The 20,929-nt window shown below is 28.9% G+C and overlaps 1 protein-coding gene across 4 annotated transcripts in view; it reads right to left on the bottom strand.

Annotated features, from left to right (window-relative positions):
- LOC118192375 (histone-lysine N-methyltransferase 2C-like) overlaps positions 1-20,929 on the bottom strand; it is a 284,640-nt gene that overhangs the window by 232,831 nt on the left and 30,880 nt on the right. For all 4 annotated transcript variants that reach the window (XM_085813029.1, XM_085813032.1, XM_085813031.1 and 1 more), the window contains exons 8-16: positions 17,217-17,326; positions 13,779-13,883; positions 13,617-13,674; positions 10,514-10,682; positions 8,419-8,533; positions 6,853-7,046; positions 5,777-5,855; positions 5,379-5,421; positions 1,476-1,564 (exon numbers count right to left, since the gene is read on the bottom strand). In XM_085813029.1, coding sequence (XP_085669155.1) covers positions 1,476-1,564; positions 5,379-5,421; positions 5,777-5,855; positions 6,853-7,046; positions 8,419-8,533; positions 10,514-10,682; positions 13,617-13,674; positions 13,779-13,883; positions 17,217-17,326 — 962 coding nt within the window. The remainder of the gene's footprint in view (positions 1-1,475; positions 1,565-5,378; positions 5,422-5,776; positions 5,856-6,852; positions 7,047-8,418; positions 8,534-10,513; positions 10,683-13,616; positions 13,675-13,778; positions 13,884-17,216; positions 17,327-20,929) is intronic.

Here is a 20,929-nt window from a genome sequence, read left to right as displayed (position 1 = left end):
ATAAGGTACTACTAATTAATGTCCTGTGTGAAACCAAAAGCCTGAATATGGCTTGATAAATGGAAGATTAATTAATCCAAAGCAGCATAGAGAAAAGGGTAATCATGCAGCAGGCAATCTACTTAACTTTTTAGTCGGTTATTCATTTGAATGGTGACACTAAAATGCTATTTTTATATTTGAACATGCAATAAAGTAGTAAAAAAGAAAGTAAAACAACAATCAATTTTAGTTTCACTATGTTAAAAAATAAATAAAAATGGTAAATCACATATTATATGATTTACCCAAAAAAAAAAAAAAAAAAAAAAAGCATTTACATCCTGCAAATCAGATTTAAAATATACTGTGCTGTGATACATTGTAGTGTGCGTGTGCGCATGCAATTATTATACATTTATTTATTTTTAAAAATCAGTACTTCTTTTTATTTCTATGCATCAGTATCATTTCTACTCTTATTGTTTTACAGTATTCATTATTACGTTGAAAAACATATCTACTCTTTTTTTAGGGAGGTAATGTCAACGGCAGATGGAGTTTTACAATTAGATATAAATATGCATAATATGCTATCAATAACTTCATTCCATCCCCCTTTTCCCCAAGTGGTTCTTCTCAAGAGCAGACTTCTTAACTTTCCCAGTTATATTTACTTACTAAACTTCATGACAAGATTTTCAATCCTATTCCTTGCACTTTTCCAACATTCAATTTATAGGCCCTCCATTATAAACACATTATTATTACATTTCAGCATTTATAGTTTCATTTTAATAGATAACAAATTCCATCTCTACTTTTTAGAATTCACTGATTCAAATAAATTATATTTAAAAAGTTTTAGCAAAGACTATGTACACAGAGAAACTATAATCCAAAGGCAAAGATACAACAAACATTAATTAAAATATTAGCTTGATAGTTTTCCAAATGATGATTAGTGCAATGTACAATATTCTTCCTTCTAGAAATGGCAAGTGATATTTCATTCACAGAAAACTAACATTAACAAAAATATGGTTACTTAAAATGAGGCCAAAATGGAAGCCTAAAGTGCTATTTCTACACTGTAATAATCATCATTTGGAATGATTATGTAATACTTCTGTAGTAACGGATAATTGAAATTTTGGTTTCTGAATTCAGATAAAATAAAAAATCTGAATATATTGTTACAAAATGACCGGCCATGGTAAAATAGCTTCCCTGCAAGGCGGGTTTACGGTTGCCAGATTTGCATTTTGATTTAAAATTTTGTATCTTGACACTGAAATAATTCAAATACAACATTTAAAATTCAAATTTATATAAGAAAAAGAATATTCACTTTGCTGAGTAACTTTTATCCGTAAATACGACACTGCTTACAATCGAAATTCATATATTAAATACTATATTTTTACTCAGAAAATTACAAATAAAACTAGGAAATGATACATATTTAAAAAGCATCATAAAATATAAATACTTACTGCATCAAAAAAGCAATCTGAATCTGCACTGGATAATGATTCTTCATTTCCAGTTAAAAAGGAATCTCTTGAACTACTATGACATATATCTGAAATGTTAAAAGTTATGAATAAATCACAATAATTTTTATACTGAAAATTTAAATGTATATGGAAAATATAATTTTAGCAATTACAGATTTAATTAAACAATATCATGTACGTGCAATGACATTCTATTAAGGCAGGCAGATTTACAAGTAAATTTTGTAAACAATGGCCTATACATAAAATTAACCACAACAAAAACTTAAATTTACCATACTTAATAATAAAGCATTCAGAATGAAATAATAATTTTAAATGTACACATGCAGTCAATTCCTTGTAATTTCAATTAAAAATATGTAAGAGAGTTGAATTAAAAATTTAATCAAATATATTTTTACAGCAATTTATTTTTATGTAAAATCATTTTCCTTGTACATTATCACTGATACTTTAAACTATTAAAGTTTTTTATTTAAAAAAAAGTAAGAAATTATACTTTTATATAAAACTAATTAAATAATAAAATGATATAAATTTACTCAACAGCAAATATGCATGCATATTTTTGTAATTACAAACACAAAAAAATGTAACATAAAAAACAACACAGCACACTATGTATTAATCATCTAAATGCTTCCCCTCCTAAAAGAAAGCTTTGCATTTTCTAAACCCATCTAATTGAAAAAAATGATTTTTTGAAATTTGTGGCTAGCAGCTCTTTACAGAGAAATTAAGTGTTACTTTATACGAAAAGTAAAAACCATATTTTGCATCATTTCAAAGAATTGTGAAAAGAAGTCCATGGTAATCTAAAAAATAAAACTAATTTTTGCTCATTTTAATTAAGTTGTACCTACCCTGATTCTAATCCTTGTGGAAGTGCAATTAGTTTTACAATTCTAGTAACAGATATTTTTTTTTTTTTAAATCAAAGCTTTTATAAATTTAAAAAAAAAATCACATTTTTTTTTTTCCCCTAATACATATACAAGATTTAAAATTCTGATTGAAATTTCTCACATATGCAGCCTTTGAACCAATATAATAATTTCTTGTTAATAGGACCTAGAATATAGGATCTTTTGCATGCAACTTTACACAGCATAACAAATAATATTAGATACTCTGACCGTTATCAACAATGTAGTGAGAGCTTGATCTCATCAATCACACACGGCACTCACGAAAGAGAGCAAAAAGTGTGTGAAGTGCCTCAATTCATCAAACACAGGATCATAAATTTTTATTGAGATCTCAAACTCGAAAATTTTTATTATACTTCAAATACAATAATGGAGTGTAATTAATGTAATGATGATAATAATAGCCACAACAACAATAATAATAAATATGATTTTTGAAATGGGGAGAACTATCTGCAAGACTGAAACATGATCCAACAGAACATCATTTTGAAGATAATATTTCTTCTGAATGATCAAGTTTGGTCCTCTTTAAAGCAGAGGCAACTCAAAGGATGTTTCAGTAATGATGTAATATGCAATCTGCCATTTTTAATTAGTATTTTATTTCTCAGATAGTTCCACTAAAATTATATTTTTTAATTTGAATGGTCAATGAAATGGCAAGAAAAAGAAATCAGTAAAACAACAACCAATTTTAGTCCTGCATCTAAAAAATAAATAACTAGTTAAAAGCAACAGATTGCTTACAACATCAGTACTACTGTTTCAAAAGTCAGTTTAAATATTTCACTAAATCATTCAAACAGCAATAATCCGGGTCTGTACAAAAAGAAAGTGTTGCAATCAACATGAACTTAAGACTTGCATTTACCAAAAACACCTCATGCATGAAGAACAATATAAGCTCCTAACCATAGCACGAATTTGTTCAGCAAGTTATTAACTGCTGTCAGGCAGGGAAAATATATAAAAATATATTATTGTATGTTATTTCGATGTAACATGCATGTGAACCCAGACATTTAAGGGCATCAGACATGTTGCTGCTATGTCTTGTGCTGCAGATAATACATCATCACAGCTGTTCAAAACTGAGATGCATCCAATCAAATACGTTCTTTAAGTAGGAAGTAAAACAATTTCCAAAATTCTTAAGCAAGGTTATTTGAATACGACAAAGCCATGAAGACTATCAGCCTAAGAGGAGGGATGCTTTCATGGAGGACTTTCTGAGGAAAACTGGCTTGTATTCATATTAAGCATGGCAAGACTATGAAAACCAGCCAGATTGTTTGCCAAGGATTGAACACACGCCAGGTAGAACTACTAGTATCACAGTTCTTAACCACTTGGCCAATGGCGGAGCTGATTAAGATGACAGAGAGAGAGATGTATTACAAGACAGGAGGGGCCACTTTGAACAATGACATGCTACACAAGTGAGTAAGCATTATATTTATCTCAATTGCATACAAATATTCTTGTAAAAATAACAATAGACAGCAACACAAAATACAAACTGCTTTCTATCTATAATAATAAAATAAGGAGCTTTTCTAACACTGTATGTGTGCGCTTTATGCATGTATTGTATAGTACACAGGTGGAAAGATTCAAAAATGTGAAAGCTGGTATATGAATGTTCCAGAAGAGTAAAGCCTTATGCACTTTTTTTTTTTTTTTTTTTTTTTTATGCTGCAGCTAATTTTTACAATTTTCTGGCACACTCTCATAATCAATAACAACAGAATTTTATACAGTTTATACAGTATTCTTAATGTAATTTTCCAATTTTTTACACATGGCATAATGTCATCTGCTTTGCTGCTACGCCATGTAATCAAAAGTTCATTACGTCACAATTGTACTGTAATGGTCAGCATATTGATCTGCTATCAAGGATCTGAGACAAAGAGATCAATTTGGGATAGTTAGCTGAATTCTTCTATCTGTGATTTATTTAAAGACTCTATAGGATCATTTAATAATATTCATTTTCATCACCAATTTAGCTTTTTTATTTTGCCACATTTTTAAGCAATGCCACAGCTACCAACCTTTAAACAAGAAAAAAATAGAAGGATCTCAAGAGAAAACTAGGTGTTCACTTAGTTTTCACTCAAACTATGAGTTTCTTGTGATGTAGAGTGACACCATTTTAAAAAAACTCTAAACTGACTTAAATTTATTTTATACTGTAAGGTTAAGATTACTGAACTATTATTATATGATTCTGATACAAAATATATTAATAGTTAATTAGATATTCTAATTAATTTAAGTTTAATGTTTTTGGTTAATTTTGTTTTGAAATTTTTTTACGCATTTGTTAATGAGAATTAAGAAGGAAAGCTTTTATTCATTAAACTATTTTTAAATGTGATGAAAATAGTATTAACAAGTAATGTATATTTAATTGTATGGATAAGTTTAATGATGTACCTTTTATTGATGAGAAATAAAATCAAATACAAATAACAACTGATTAAATATTGGTTGAATCTTAATAGAAATACTACAGATGTCTGGAGAAGACTAAGAAAATTCAGGTGAAATAAAATTCAATGAGAAAAATTAAGCTGAAAATCACTAGATATGAAGGAATGGAATTTCCATAATTTACATTTTATTAATTCAACTGCTCAGAAATATTTTCCTTAGTCATTTTCCTTACTGAAGGTTAAAAATTAAAAGATAAAGTGAGCTACTTAACCTGTAGATCTGACGAAAAATCATGACAGTATCAATTATGCAACAAAAAATTTATACATCACAGACCCTTGAACATTTTGCCCTTTACTATGAATTTCCAATCTTTTACATGGCTTCTAGAAATTGTTTTTTTCTGGTGAAGAATAGGTATAATCTTAATAATACAAAAACGTCACTATATGATCAAAATTTCAAATTTACAACAAAAAAGACAGAATCAAGGTAGACTAACCTTTCAAGTTATTAACTTCAAAATTGCAATCCAGGTTCCTGACCTGAAATAAGAAATTTATATACTGCAAGGTAGAATAATTACTTATCAAAAAAGCAATGCATGTATTAAAAGTAAAACGATTATAGTGGAGCATTTTAAACATTAAATTAAGATTTGAAATAATTACTAGTAAAGGAACTTTTACTTACCTTATTACAAATAATAATATATTAGTATCAATAAAATTAAAATTTCAATTGCTGCACCCAAAAAAGTTGACACAATGTTAAAAACAAATTGAAAATAGCCAGCTAGGCCTATCATAATATACAAAATAAACTAAATACTGAAAACACAATTTTTTACATATATATATAAAGCATTTCATATTTCTCAAATAAAAATTTTGTGATTACTTCAGAAGCTGCACAAATTGGACAGACATAATTCATTGTGTCCAAACCTGTTCTCCTATCACATTCTTCGTGAATATATCTGTATAAAAAATAAAACTACATTCAGCAATTTTCATATAATATTAATAAACAGCAAGAAAATTATGTCCTGATTTTGAAATTAATTTGCAAGGACCAAAGCAGTGAAAAAATATAGACACTCTAATTTAACATTTTATTTAACAATATAACTCAATTTAACATTTGGCCAGAAATTAAAATACCGAACTTTAATTCCCCTCCATAGCACTCCAGATTTAGCTCAATTTTTTTTATGTTTTAAAAGTGCTTTAAAACAATATGCAGATAAAAAAAATTAATAAAAGATATTTTCCTATAGATTCATATTTTTCAACCTTTCCTTAATGCTGATTTGTATGTGTGTTCAAGTTACAATAAAATACAGTTCACAATTAAAATTTGTAATTACAATAAATTATAATCTACAAGTTAAAATTTGTAAGCGTTAAACTACTGAAGAAACATATGACGAGTAGAAAGCAAATGCAGAATAATCATGTATCAAAATCAAAAATAAAGTGGAAACTTATGAAGTCATTTCTGCCAAAGCAAATGAGGCTCTACGATAGCAAAAAAAAAAAAAAAAAAAAAAAAAAAAAACTTGACTGTGTCTAATGATGTCAAGATTACTTTTAAATGTATTTGCTAATGCTAATAAAGCAAGCGTTAACACTAAAGTTTACAAATGAACATAAGACCTTTTAAAGTAATATTTTCATTGTGTGCATGTTTACAATTTAAAAACCAGGTTAACTAGTTAAACACAACAAAAAGTTGAATTAAGATAAACTTTTCATTCAACAATAACTTTCATTCAATCCTTGACAAGTTGTTAAATATAAAAAATTACTCTTTGAATACTATAAAAATCCCCTTAATATACTAAATTACACATATTTTTCCATGTTACCCAGTGTCACACTAAATATCAATTTAAATCATTAAATAGCTAAAAAAAAATTTCTAATACTACAGAAAAAGAGAAAAATCAAAAGTTTCTTTAAATGATTGCATACTTTTGGCATACAGAACAATGCTTCATTGTCTTCCTCTGACTAAACTGCCGATAAGCCTTTCCACATAATGGGCAAGCGATTCCTTTATTCCTCTGCTGGTAACAACTATCACAAACTGAATAATTCAAATGCCATCTAGAACTAGGTCCATTTCCAGGAGTCCTGGCACCACAGTCTCCACACATTCGACATGCCTGAAATGTAAAAAAATAATTAGATTTACATAGACTTAAAACATGAGAGAAAAAGCATCAATAATATAGCATATCAAGCTCCTAGTATACAGTTAAATTTTAAAATACTAAAAGTTTTAATTATCTAGATAATATGAATCATTAACAATACATTAAACTGGATCTTATAACATATTCAAATGCATAGCAATAAAAATAGATGTTTTAATATAATAGTCAAAATATGTTTGAAAATATGATATGGATATATGCTTCAGAAAACATAAAATACAGCAGTAGTTATCAGTCACTATTGCTGCATTCTATCCCCCCCCCTCAACATATAACAGAATATCATTCCCTTCCAAACATTTTTAATGGTAATTTAATAGTTTCATTTGAAATATGTAAAATTTAAAACTGACTTTTTAGTGGGCTGTAAAGATATAAAATTTAGGATAGGATTTAGGATAAATACATTTAATAAATATGTATTATTTATATATTCAAATCATAATATTCATTAATACAAAAATTTTATTATGTTTATATAATGAATATTCACTAATACATAAATTTTATTATGTTTAGTAAATATAAATAAGAACATGTTCCAATTGATTTCCGTTACACTTACATGATGCCTAAATTTTAGCTTTTGAGATCCTTTGGTGTCTCATAATTTCAATTAAGCCTCAGTTATTGTTAGCTATGAAATTATAATAATTTAAATCAACTAATCTCATGGTTACCAAATATCCTTCCTCCACACTTAATAGAAGCTTGCCCTCGATTAAGAAACCACAATAGAAAAAAATATAAATACGTTCAAAGAAAAACTAATGAAATTATACAGAATTATTATTTATGAATTATGAGTGCACAGCAATAACAAATTAATTTGTAAAACAGCATATGCACATTAGATGGGAATATTTCTATATAGGAACATGCCTCAGAAGTTACATATAATACTTCTTCCTAATTGTTGTATATCTTTGGTGGGTAATTATTTCACAAGACGCTGTATTTAATTGCATGCTACTTTATTATGTACAAAACACATCATCACTCGCATACACACATATCACTACGAGCATTCCAGTCTTAGTTCTGGTTTACAATTATTTTGTGTGCTTGCCATGCTTGGCGCTACGCCAGCTTTAAGTTCAATTTTGATTAAGTTCTCGATACACCACACTAATAATAATAGTTTTCATCTCAATAGCTCAAAAACAAAATGAAAGAATAATAAAATATTTGCAAAATTTTTAATTAAATTTGACAAGGAAATGGTTATGGTCAAAAATAGCACTGCCCACCCTCCAAAAAAAATCTCCACATTAAAAAAAGAAAATCAGTTAAGAATTCCTATTATAAACAAAATACTTACAGAACACTTCCAACCACTTTTAGGAACTGAGGCGATGGCTGGTTTTACACAAAAAGTGTGGTATCCTTTATCACATGTGTTGCACACCATCATTTTACTGTTATCTCCAGGTTGCCTTAGAAAGAGAAATTACATTAAATACAAACTTCATTAATAATTTATTCATAATGAAGATTCCAGAATAACTTAGAAAACATAAACAATATCTATTATTACTGTCAAACCTCTCTAGGCTGCTATTCAATTAAGATATTAACTCCACATCATGCTTTCAAGGATAAAAAATATTCCAACTATTCAGCCATACACTGCTTTTTTCCCAAGAATATTCAAATCATCCCATTATTGTTATTATCTAAATTATCCCATTACATATTCACTATCATTCTGCTTGCTACATTACTCTGAGCTTGTACTTGCATTCTATTATTGCATTCCATTATAGCAATATCATTCATTTGCCAAAACTTATGCAGAACTCATCAAAGTTATTTATTTTTGACACGATATGAAACACTGCCAAAACCTGAATTTCTTATTCTTTCACACAGAGTATCCTAAGCAACTCTAGAAAGTTACATTTTAATTTTCTTTTCCCCTTTTGAAGTGCTACCTCTTCTTGGAACCCCTTACCATTCAGCATCCAGACTATCACGCATTTCCATGCTACAGCTGAAATGTTGTAGATCAGTTTAGGAATGGGTTAGATAGAGGAAAATAACGAAGTCTAAAATAGACTTTCTTTTATGTAATCTCAATCACTTTTATTTTTATGTAATCTCAATCACTTTTATTTTTATGTAATCTCAGTCAGCTAAAGAATTGTTTCAGTTAAATTTTTTCACATTTCTAAGTCTTGATTTAATTCTATATGCACAAAAACTTTTTTCGTTTTTTTAACTATGTTTTTAATTATGTTAAGAAAACATTTACTTATTTTTATTTTAGAAATAGTATTAAAAAAAGAAAAATTCTTTTTTTCCAAGATAAAAATAATAATATGAATATAAAAAAATATATAAAAATCAACTTCAGTAAAGGATGTTTTCCCAAAGCATATTATCAATAACCTTTAGAAACACTTTCCTTGCTGAAAAATTATACCTTACAATTCAATGTAAAACAGAAACAATATATACTTGCTGAACTTTGATGAAACTGAAGTATCATAACTCTAATGGTTACAGCAATGAAAAATTACTACTTATGATCCAGTTTGAGGAAACTTTTATAAAAGCAATAACAATTTATGTAACAAAAATTACAACTGATCCAACTTTGGAAAACTTCATAAAAGTAATTTATGTAACAAAAACTGGCAGCTATTTCAAAATAAAATTAAATTTAGTGATTACTTCCTTAAACTTTTAATTTAATAAGAAACTGAAAGATCAATTTGAATCTTTTTGGCTGCTTAAATAACATCACTTTTAATCACTCTCAGCCAAGATTATTACAAGTTTAACAGTTTATAGCTAAATTGATCAAAAAAATTTAAGAATTCTCAATAATAAAAATTATTCACAACTGCCAAATTTACATATCATCAAAAGAAGCAATAATGTAAACGGCATGCATCATTTACAATGGTGTGAGCTTTCTCATTTAATTTAAGCGTTTTAATCAATTTACATAAGGAAAATTAAAATGCACCAGACAAACAGAAAACTAGAATTTCAGATACAAGCAAGCACTATTTTTAATAAAACATTTAATTCAACAAAACTAATACACACATTAACAATATTACCGTAAAGTTATTATTTTACTAGTATCTACTCATAAAAACGACCGAAAATTCTGAAGTTTTCATGAACATTAACAAATCTAACTGATAAAAACATTAATAATATTGTATTTCTCAAGAACCATATGTTCTATACATACACAGTATTGTTGCTGCATCCATATGCATACAATCAACAAGAATTAACCTGTTCTGAAAATATCTGAATACATGCTTATTTCCTTTAAATCATCAAAATATTTCAAATTTAAATTTGCTAACTAAGCATTGGAAGTTATATGTCAGTTTTGAGATTTTCCTTATTTCAGCAGTTTAAAAAAAGGGGCATTTTAATACAAGGCTAATTACCTGCAATTTTGGCACACTTTGCAGTCTAAACATTGCCATCCTGCTCGCACATCTGGAGATGGCATTATAGGAGGATCCATGCAATTCCCGTGATAATAATTGGCACAGGATGTGCACAGCAACAGTTGTGATAAATCACCACTTTCATGGCATGCCATACATAAGACACCTAAAAAAAAATTTACTCAATTTTTTAACGACATGCATAAAAATGCAAGGATATGGTAAATGCAAAGAAAGCACAAACATTAATGAAAGAATTTTAAAAATTAAGAGAAAAATTTTAGAAATTTGATAATAAAAAGTCAGTTTTTACTGTTTAACCTGAAGGCACAAAAATTTTGAAGCATATGGTATAACAAATAAGAAAAGAAACCTGAAAGAATAATTAAACAAAACACCCTTTAAATAAATTACTATAAAAAACCATCATAATTTTAAAAGCACTAAATAAATAATGTGCTGCATTTAATAGCCAGAACAGTATCAGAAAAATTCCCAATAATCTTGATAAATGTTACTAACTGGGAGATCACAGGTTTCAATGGCCACGCCAAGGCTCATAAAGCATCAGTATTGATTTTTGATTATTACTAACCACAACAAACCTCCTAATATATTAAACTTTCTAATTCAGTAGTCTTGGCACTCATATGCAAATAATGTAAATATACTACATTTTTTTTAATTCTTTTATTTTCTATTCCTTTTACAATAAACTGCAAATCATAAAATGTAATAATAATTACTTTGAGATTTTAAAATGGATTTACATTAAACAAATATTACAGAAAAAGTGACTAAAATTTATTTACTAAATAATATTGATTATATTATCTCCTAAGATTAATTACAGTAGAATGATCTAAAAATAGTGAATCCATACTTAGTAAGTTCTATTTCGAAAGATGTTCTTAAGTAACTTGAATGTAAATTGTTAAAAATGTTTAATGGGGACTGGAATTAAATCATGAACAACAATTGTAAAAGGAATAAATTAAAAGCAAGAATTAAATTAAATGCAATTAAGTATTACCACTGATCGGAAATTAGTTGACTTTTCAAGGGGAACATGTTAACTCCCATTCAACGAACAATAATTAAGAAATAAATACGAAGGTGTTTCGTCCTTTACTCGAGCAGTAAGGCGATGCCAAACCGGCAATTCAAGTCAGGCCAAACATTTCCATGAATAGAAGGGATTAAGAAACAATGCAGAGATCCAAAGAACTCATTCCGATTAAGTATTTTAGGTAATTCAATTTTGAGTGAAAAGCAATTTCTGCAGTAAATGCGATATCGCTCGAGTAAGCATTCCCCGACACCCTCATGTTTATGCATTTGAGTTCAATATTATTTGTAAAAATTAAACATTGGAAATTGTCATTATGAAAGATAATTCAAAGTAGTTGAAATAAGCATTGGAAAATTACAAAATGTAAGAAAATAATGCAATCTTTGTAAAAACAAATAAAAAAAATAAAAAATAAAAAAATAAAAAATAGATATAATAAGAAAAGTGAATGTACATGAAGATATAAAGGCCAGAAAAAGCATTAATTAACTTACGTTCTTTCTAGTTGGGAGTGGGCAAAGTGTTCTCTTCGCGTCTGACTCAGAAGGGTTGTGTTCAGAAAATTCTTTAGCGGCAGCGGGGGCTTTGAATTATATCAGTCAGTAAGACTTGTGTGAAGTAATTTATGGTGTTTGAGGGACTAGGAATTCTTGAGGGACGTATGTTGTGGAGCTCTTATTTGAATGAAACCGTCTGTTAAAATTTTTTTGAAAATACTAGTGAATGGAAATTATTTTCTAATTGTCATGTCGTAACAATGAAGAATTTAAGAAAGGAAAAAAGGAATTTTCACTGTCAAAAAGCTATTTGACAGACTATATGTATTCCTTTTCTTAAATGTTTACAAAACACACAGGCAGAGTAAAAATGATGGAAATTTTATGATGATGAAATATTTTTGTCCTGAAACAGCATATTTTCATAATTAATACACTAGAATCATACAATGAGGGGGGAAAACTTTGCAGTGTTCAAGAAAACATAATACATTACTTCATAAAGTCAAAAGGAAACCAAATAAATTTTCTTTTTGGATTCTAGTGATATAACATTAATTTTTCCCCCTACTATACATTATATATTACTCTGCAAATTTGAAAAAAAATTGTTATATTAAAAAAGTTTTTTTAATTAAGTCTAATTTTGTATTGGTGCAAATGAAACAAAAGGATTTTTAATGGCAATTAAAATCTGTAAATCAGTTACACTTTTTTCATCAAAATGCTAAATAACCAAAACATTTTGATATGATTATTTGATTTGAATTAGCATTTTCTGTAGCAAAATTATAAGTTATCATTTATCTAACCATTAAGGGAACACAAAATTTTATTTTTTAATTAACAATTAACAACAATACAGGCCTCTGTTTTAATATAAGTTTGATGTATATACAGTCAAACCATACTATAATAAACATGGCTTATAGTGAACTCTCGAATATAACAAAGCTTTTAGTCCCATCCAATTTCCCACAAACTTAATGTTATCTTGTACTATATAAAATTCGATATAATAAATGAATGGATATCAATAATTGAAACTTTTTTTTTTTTTTTTTAAATTTCCTCAAGTTTAAACAAAAGCTCTGGAAAACAGCTATGAAACCAGTTCTAGGAGAACAAGGGCATTATTGGCATATCTTAGGACACCATATGGTGCTCATAACAATTAAACCAAAGAACATGAACAAATTCTCCGATTCTACTCAAATTCTATGAATGAACTATCAGGGACAGCTCAATTCAAAGCTGAGGCTATGATGAAAATTTTGAAATTTTCTGTATTCATGAGAGGAGGAAGTAATGAATCACCTGAGCTTGAGGCCATACTGTTGATTTGTCTTCTAGGGAATGAAATTTTTATGCTTAACAGTTTGTTTTATTTGAGTTCAAATGCTCTCTATGTTATGTCCTTTGAATAAGGGTTAAGATACAAAGGATAAAGAATCCAAATAACTAATTAATTCTTAATCTTTTAACTTCATTGAAAAACAGTAATGAAAGAACTTTTAAACTAAATACTCACCAAATGAAAAAGCATCTTCTAAGTGGATGGAACATATAATTTTGAAGCAATTGGCATTCTATAAGAAATACAAAATTTTGATAATTTGTAACTCGAAACATTTAGCGTTACTTATGTACAGTAACTTAACTGCTTAAAGTAATCATAAAAGCCAAAAATTACCTGTAATGCACCAGACACAATAGCACATGGATAGTGATATATCTTTGTGCACTCGGAAACACAGCATCGTACAGAAGCTCCATACCTATCACATTTACTACATTTCTGAAAATAATTGGAAAATAAAAATAGATATGAATCATGTTAACAGAATGATTACAATAAAATCTATAATGTACCAAACAAAAACTTCTAACAACATTATAGCTATAAAAGGGAGACGCGATATATCCCATAGATCTTTAGATAATATTTAATTTACAATATTATACTATACAAAGAATTTTATTAAAATATTATTCAATACATTACGATAATAAAAACAACTATTTATATCTGCTTGTAACGAAAGTTTTCCACCAAAAAATATTCTTCATAAAGTTAAAGAACAAAACATGAAAGCAGTACCTTTAGTGCGGATAGTAATCACACCCAAATGTATGATTTTTTGCCAATGTTTTGACAGTTTTTAAAGCCTTCAGCCTAGAAACTTGGTGGACACGAGTCCAAAAACAGATCAACCTCATTTCGGATGTTCTGTGCAGAGTTGAAGATAACACCAGCAATGATGTAGTTGCAGGGGTGAAAAAAGGTAGAAGTCCGAAGAAGCGATGTCAGGGCTTTAATGGTAGGGGTGTGGTAAAAGATCCTAATCGAACCCATAAAGGGTCCAGCTGGTAAATGCAGACAAAAGTGGTCTTGCATTATCGTGATGGAATATTACCTTTTCACGCTGGAACTCAGTTCAACATTTTTTCTTGATAGCAGTGTTAATATGGACTAGCATTTCGCTGTAACCTTACTGTTGAGGGTTTTACCTTTTTACAGATATTGTGGATAAAACCATGGCAATCCCAACAGATACAAAGCACGGTCCTTTTGTCAGTCAAATTGATCTTTGCAACGTTGCCAATGGGCTCAACGGGTGCAGACAAACCCCTCTTTCGGCCTGTGTTGTTGAAGTAAATCCACTTTTCATCACAAATGACGACCCAGTCCATAATTTTGTCTTTGCATTGAGATTCGAGCAGATAAGTGCAGGACCGTACACATCTGTCATCTGCTTGAGTAAGCACATGCAGCAGCCAGCGACTGAGGTTGTACTTCAAGTTTATGAGATGCATACACTTGGTTCTAATCTGGTAACACAATAGTTCCATTTCACACTCCATGTACTTAAAGCTAATGTTATTTTTTTACAAATTTCACAACACAGTGTTCTTAAGCAAGTCTCTTTCTTTCAAATGCCAAAAATCGTTTGATAAAATATGATTAAACATGCCAACGTGAACTGTTTGTGCAGACTATATTTGCAGCACTAAAAACTTTAATTAAAACCGGATATTAAAAGTCAAATACTTAGGAATGATTAATGGGTACTTAATACGTTTAATTAAGTATAACAAAGTATGTGACGGCTATCTACATAAGGAAAAGGCACATATTCTATGGCAAATTGGCCAACAGGCAAAAAACTATGAAAATACGTGTATAGTTAGTCCTTTTGCTTAGATTAGAACTCGTGTTAACCTAAAGGGCCATTGCCACTGGGGTTTATCTGAGCTAATGGAGACAACTGACATAGCTAACCCATCTCCAAAACCAGGTTTTTCCCATAGAGCAGCAAGTTGAAAAATCTGAACTGTAGGCATAGCAGAGCTAGTCGACACGTGGAACTGACTCCGTTAGCTCCGACAAACACCAGTGAGAATGGCTCTTAAAAGTGTTCAGCAAATATTATCTGCTCAATCACTAGTGGGCCCCTAAGTGATTAATTACAGATCATTAATATAAAATTACTTGAAATATACATTGCTTTACTATATTACACAAGTCTTAATATTAGATTATCAATCCGGTTTTCAAATTTTTCCTTACCAACATTCTACTTATTTAACAGATGAAAAATGTAACCTAATCATTTACAATGAATAGTATAAAAAGGAAGGTTTTCTTTCCCTTTTTTAAGGATATTCATGATCAATATCTTAATCATTCACATCATGCTCTGATTTTTGCTTCAATTTTGTTACAATGCCCGAGTTCTTGATACTATAATCATAATAGTTTACCCAGAAAATAGCCTATAAATGTTTTCATATTCATTAAGTATTTAAAATACATCAATTCTTCCTTTCAAGATGGAAGGAATGTGCTTTTTTAAACAACTTGGTGCAACATTTTATTAACAGTACTGCATCAAGACATCAAAATCAAACATAGAGTATCTGAAACAGGAAAAAAGATATTTACAGTGGATGGACAAAAATATGGAAACACCTTGTGAAATGCATGTTGGAAAAGAAAGATTGATTTTAATGAAATATGTAGGTTGCGCTGGCATTTTTGACTACTGATGCCACCTATACAACTTCGTAAATGTGCTAAACAGTTCAGTTGTTGTCGGAGTACTGTTATGTGAGGTTGTCATTGCATTATGTCAGAGTTAACAGACTTCGAACGTGGGCAAATTGTTGGAGCACGTATGGTAGGTGCTTCTGTAAGCAAGGTAGCCGAGGTGTTTAGTGTTTCAAGAGGTACTGTATCGAAGATTTATTCCGCATATTTGAAAAGCGGAAGAACATCATCTGCTAAATCACAGCGCGGACGAACGTGTGTCCTGAGTGATCGTGACAGACGATCATTAAGGGCAATTGTGACGAAAAATAAGAAGACCACAGCTGCAAAAGTTACTGCTGAAATGAATGTTGTGTTACCGAACCCTGTGAGTACCAAAACAATTAAAATGGTTCTTTCCTTTCTTAAATGGTCTTTACTGTGAACAATGTTTCAACAAAATTGATTCTTGCAAAATTGAATCTCAACATTTTTCCTACATCAATTTTTCTTCTTTACTTATCTAATAAGTAATGCAAAGTATGCTATTTGGGGGGGGGGGGAATTAAATTTTGAACCAATGACTTTTAAAGAAAAAATCAGTTAACTTTAATCATGAATGAAACCAGTAGTTTTAAGCTTAAAATAATCAATGATTAACTTATGTTATCTCTACCAATAGAATAATCTGGAATTTTGTCAGGTAGTAGCACTAAAGTTAATCACTGATTTTAACCTATCTTATTTTGAAACACAAGGAACTTTTAAGAAAAATTGTGTTAGTCTTCTTGTGATTTAATATTTCTCTTTTAAACAATCCTTGTTTTATATTTATTAATTGCCTCTGATTTAAATAGAGGACAAAAACTGGTACTAAGGAATCAGATTCACACACATCTATTAAGCTGCAACTATAAATACAATAAACTTTTGCTGTACATAAAAAGATGATAAATATTCATAAAAGTATCGTAAATATGTTTGTCACTTTTACATAAAAATTACCTAAATTAAAAACATATTGCATACAAAAACGAAAGAGATAATTACATTGCTAAAGGGCTAGGTTTCGCATCTGATGAATTAAAAAACCAAACTAACCTGAAATGCAGCAGCAACTACTGCTTTATCAACATTTGAAAGTTTCTTTTCAAAAGTCTTTGTAACGCCATCTGACCATGCAGCACAATTAAAATGTGCATACAATTCTCCTAAAAGAAAAATTTTGTTGCATAAGTGATATATATAACAGCAATCTTTCATGTGTTAGAAAACATGGGAAAGCAGGTATTCTCATCATAAAAATTTCATATCCATTTAAACAGGATATAGTTACTACATAGTTTACATATAACAATGTCTATACTTTCCATGGTAAATGAATGAATGGAATAGCTTTTCTGCCATAATAAACAGTTTTAGAGATCATATCTATCGTCTGATATCCAGCTGGGAAATAAATATTGCAAATTTCATGTACAAGAGGTTAAAGGAAAAAGTACACACAATAGCTGTCAGGAATACTTTTTTTTATATAAGGCAGTTGCTTGAAGATGTTTTATTCAACTTTCTGATTATGAATGTATTCCTGACCAGTGTCACACAAGAAAAATTTTTTTCCTCAATAATACTGTGATACCATTCAATGGCAACAACTTGCTGTTTATTTCAGTTTTCAATTAGATATCAATTTTTGGTATCTGTCTACTAGCCAACTCTAAATGATTTTTGCACCCATGTCTACCGCATACCAAATATGAAGGGAAAAACAACTTGAAATACCAAACTATTAATGGGAAAAATTACACATGCGATGTCTATGCTGCATTACCTGTGTAATTTTTCCCATCTACAGTTCAGAAGAATGGCTGAAAGCTTATTAACAGTTAATTATGTTCTTCTACAGCAAAGGATATTTGGTACTAGTTGCTGGGAGAATAACATGTCAATTCTTCTTCAGGTATCTACTAGTTGCTGAGAGACTAACATGTCCATTCTTCCTCATGTATCTGATCATTTAAATGAAAAATGTACAGCATATTCAGAATATTGTATATCAGAACAATGCAATTAGAAAAACAGATGGATATAAGTACTTCAAAGTGGATCATTATCTGCTGATCAAATACAAAGCTCTTGTTTGGCGAGTTAATCAGGAAAATAACCTTTCTTGTATTTCAATTTATATTAATCATAAAACAAGAAGTTATCTGATGCTGACAATACTCCAGAAATTATTTACTATTTTGTCAAGCAGCTGTAAAACCTATCAACTGAAAAGGAAAATATAAAGATAATAGCAGATAATTCTCCCGAAAGAAATATTCTTGGCAATTCATTCTATCTTGAGAATTTATTGAAAAAAGTATTATGTATATATTTTTAATTTTTACACTGTGATCCGAAACCAAGAAACTTTAAAATTTTTGAACAATCCTCTATAAATATTTGTAAAAATTAATTTCATATTTTATTACAGAAACAAGAATGGCAGCAATAAAATGAAAACTCTATGCTTGATTACGATTCATATCATGTTACCAATTATTTTGCAAATGATCTATATCGGACACAGCATTCGAAATATCTGATTAACTATATTAATAATATAAATATTTACAAAAATTATTAATTAGCATGCTGAGAAAAGTTTTTTTTAAATTATTACAAAGTAAGTACATCATTTTTAAATCATATTACTTATTATACTGGTGATCATGACAGATAAACTAAAAGTCTGTAGAGTTCCTCACTTTGTAAATGTTGAGTTACTGTTGAACGTGAAGAATCTTAAGAACTTATAAGCAAATAATCACTTGAGTTCATGTGACAGGAAGCAACCAGAGGGAAGGGTAAATAACCCTTTATTATTCAAATAAGATTTAACAGAACTCCGTCTTGGAGTGTACAATAAAAGCCAATACTTGGGCTTGAACTTAAGAGACTAAGAATTAAACTAAAACTAATCTAAACTAAAAGAGATATAGCCGAAGCTATCAAGATTCTAACCGAGTTGGCCCCTTAACGCTAATTGACTGTGAAGCTATCAAGGGCCTAAACTATGGCCGAGCGTAACATTAGCTTACAAGAGAGTAGCCTAAAAAGGCAGATGCATGCAGACAAGATACCTGGTAACTCTCTCACTAAGAACTTTGCGGTTAAATACCGCTGTTCTTCATTATGTATTCAGACATGATTCTAAAACTACGTTCTGGCCGGAAGTAGTAAGTTGAAGTTAAGAATCAACAGAAAAGAAACTTAAAATTTAACTGTTAATAAAATTAACATAATCCTTACAAGTCTTATAGCCTTTCTAATTGCAACAGTTTTCAGCATAGCCAATTTGCAAGCCTTACAAGTGACTGCTGTTAGAGTTATGACTAGAAGAGACGAAGTTTAGACTACAAAGATTTTTCTCAAAAGTCTACTATTTTAAATAAAATATTTACTTACTTAACATTTTCATTATGCATAAACTGAAGATGTTGTACAAAATAACTGTTTTCATTTTCATTACTTTGTTTCTCTATTAACTTTTGTCTATTTTATTTGCCATTATTATTACCTATTTATTTTCAGCAAGTAATTTTAATAATAATATTAAAATGCTTATTTTACTCAAAACAGCTCTGAAGAAAAGAACAAAAATAAAAATCTAATAACAAAAGGATAAGCATTAGTTACTTTAATGACCATTATTAAACATCTATTTTTTTATGTTATATATTAAAATATTATGATAATAATATAGAATTTTCAATCCTTCTATTTTTATTGTACTTTAACTTTCAGTGATAAGAAACTGACATCTAATAATATATACTAATAATAAAATCAAATTTAATTGCATATATTATCATCAATAAATTAGTTTATGATTCCAAATATATGCACATATATATATAAACATACATACAATTATGATGATGTATAACATTAAAGTTGCACAGTATGCTGCAAAATTAATTAAATAATCAAGATATAATAACTGAATCAAAATTAACCTAAGAAAGGGGGCAACTTTCCAACAGGAAATATATGTATCAGAAATTAAAACAAAATTATTCAATAAAATTAATAAAATGTATAAAATTATTGAAATTTTCTTGGTGTTTTTCAAGAAACAGTTGAAGAATAAACTAAGCAACATTTCTTAATTACATCTAGATGACTGTAAATATTGGAAACATTTCAAAATAAAAATTAAAAGAAAGAGTCGATTCAGATTACTTAATTAAAATTGAAATAAAAAATCTAGGTGTTTAAACATTATAACAAAGGAGAATTTTTCTTTATTTAATCAATCATCAAGATATAATTTGCTCTGACACTGCCCCAAAATAAAAATTAAAAACTACTGCAAAAATTAATATTTCAAAAAAATTTTTAAAAAAGAGTTCACAAGTAATTCTATTTTTTTATATAATATTTTTTTACATAATGAAGCCTATTTTTAAACTACGAGAAGGAATGAGGCGAATGGGTGGGAAAATTTTTTTAGTATGTAAAATACGTTATTTACTGTGCATATATTTGCATTTTTAATTTTCTACAATTCTGGCTCTAACTTTGACTAACAAGGACATTTAAATTTTGAAAGTCACTGTCATGAAGAACTATTACTCTGTTCTATTTTTTCTTCACTTTTTGACAGGATCTTTTCAACTGTCATTTAGAAGCTACTGCTTGAATAAGTTTCAATTTATACCTGGGCTCTTTTCCATGTTCATAATTTTTGTAATAATATGGGATTTTTAAATGTTGATTAATGTTTATGAATTCCAAATCATTTATATTTCAGTAGACTATTACTG

The sequence above is a fragment of the Stegodyphus dumicola genome, chromosome 3 (genome assembly GCF_044657685.1).
Source record: "Stegodyphus dumicola isolate Sdum_Otavi_A_Nest chromosome 3, ASM4465768v1".
Taxonomy (NCBI): domain Eukaryota; kingdom Metazoa; phylum Arthropoda; class Arachnida; order Araneae; family Eresidae; genus Stegodyphus; species Stegodyphus dumicola.
This window is presented reverse-complemented; position numbering and strand designations above follow the sequence as displayed.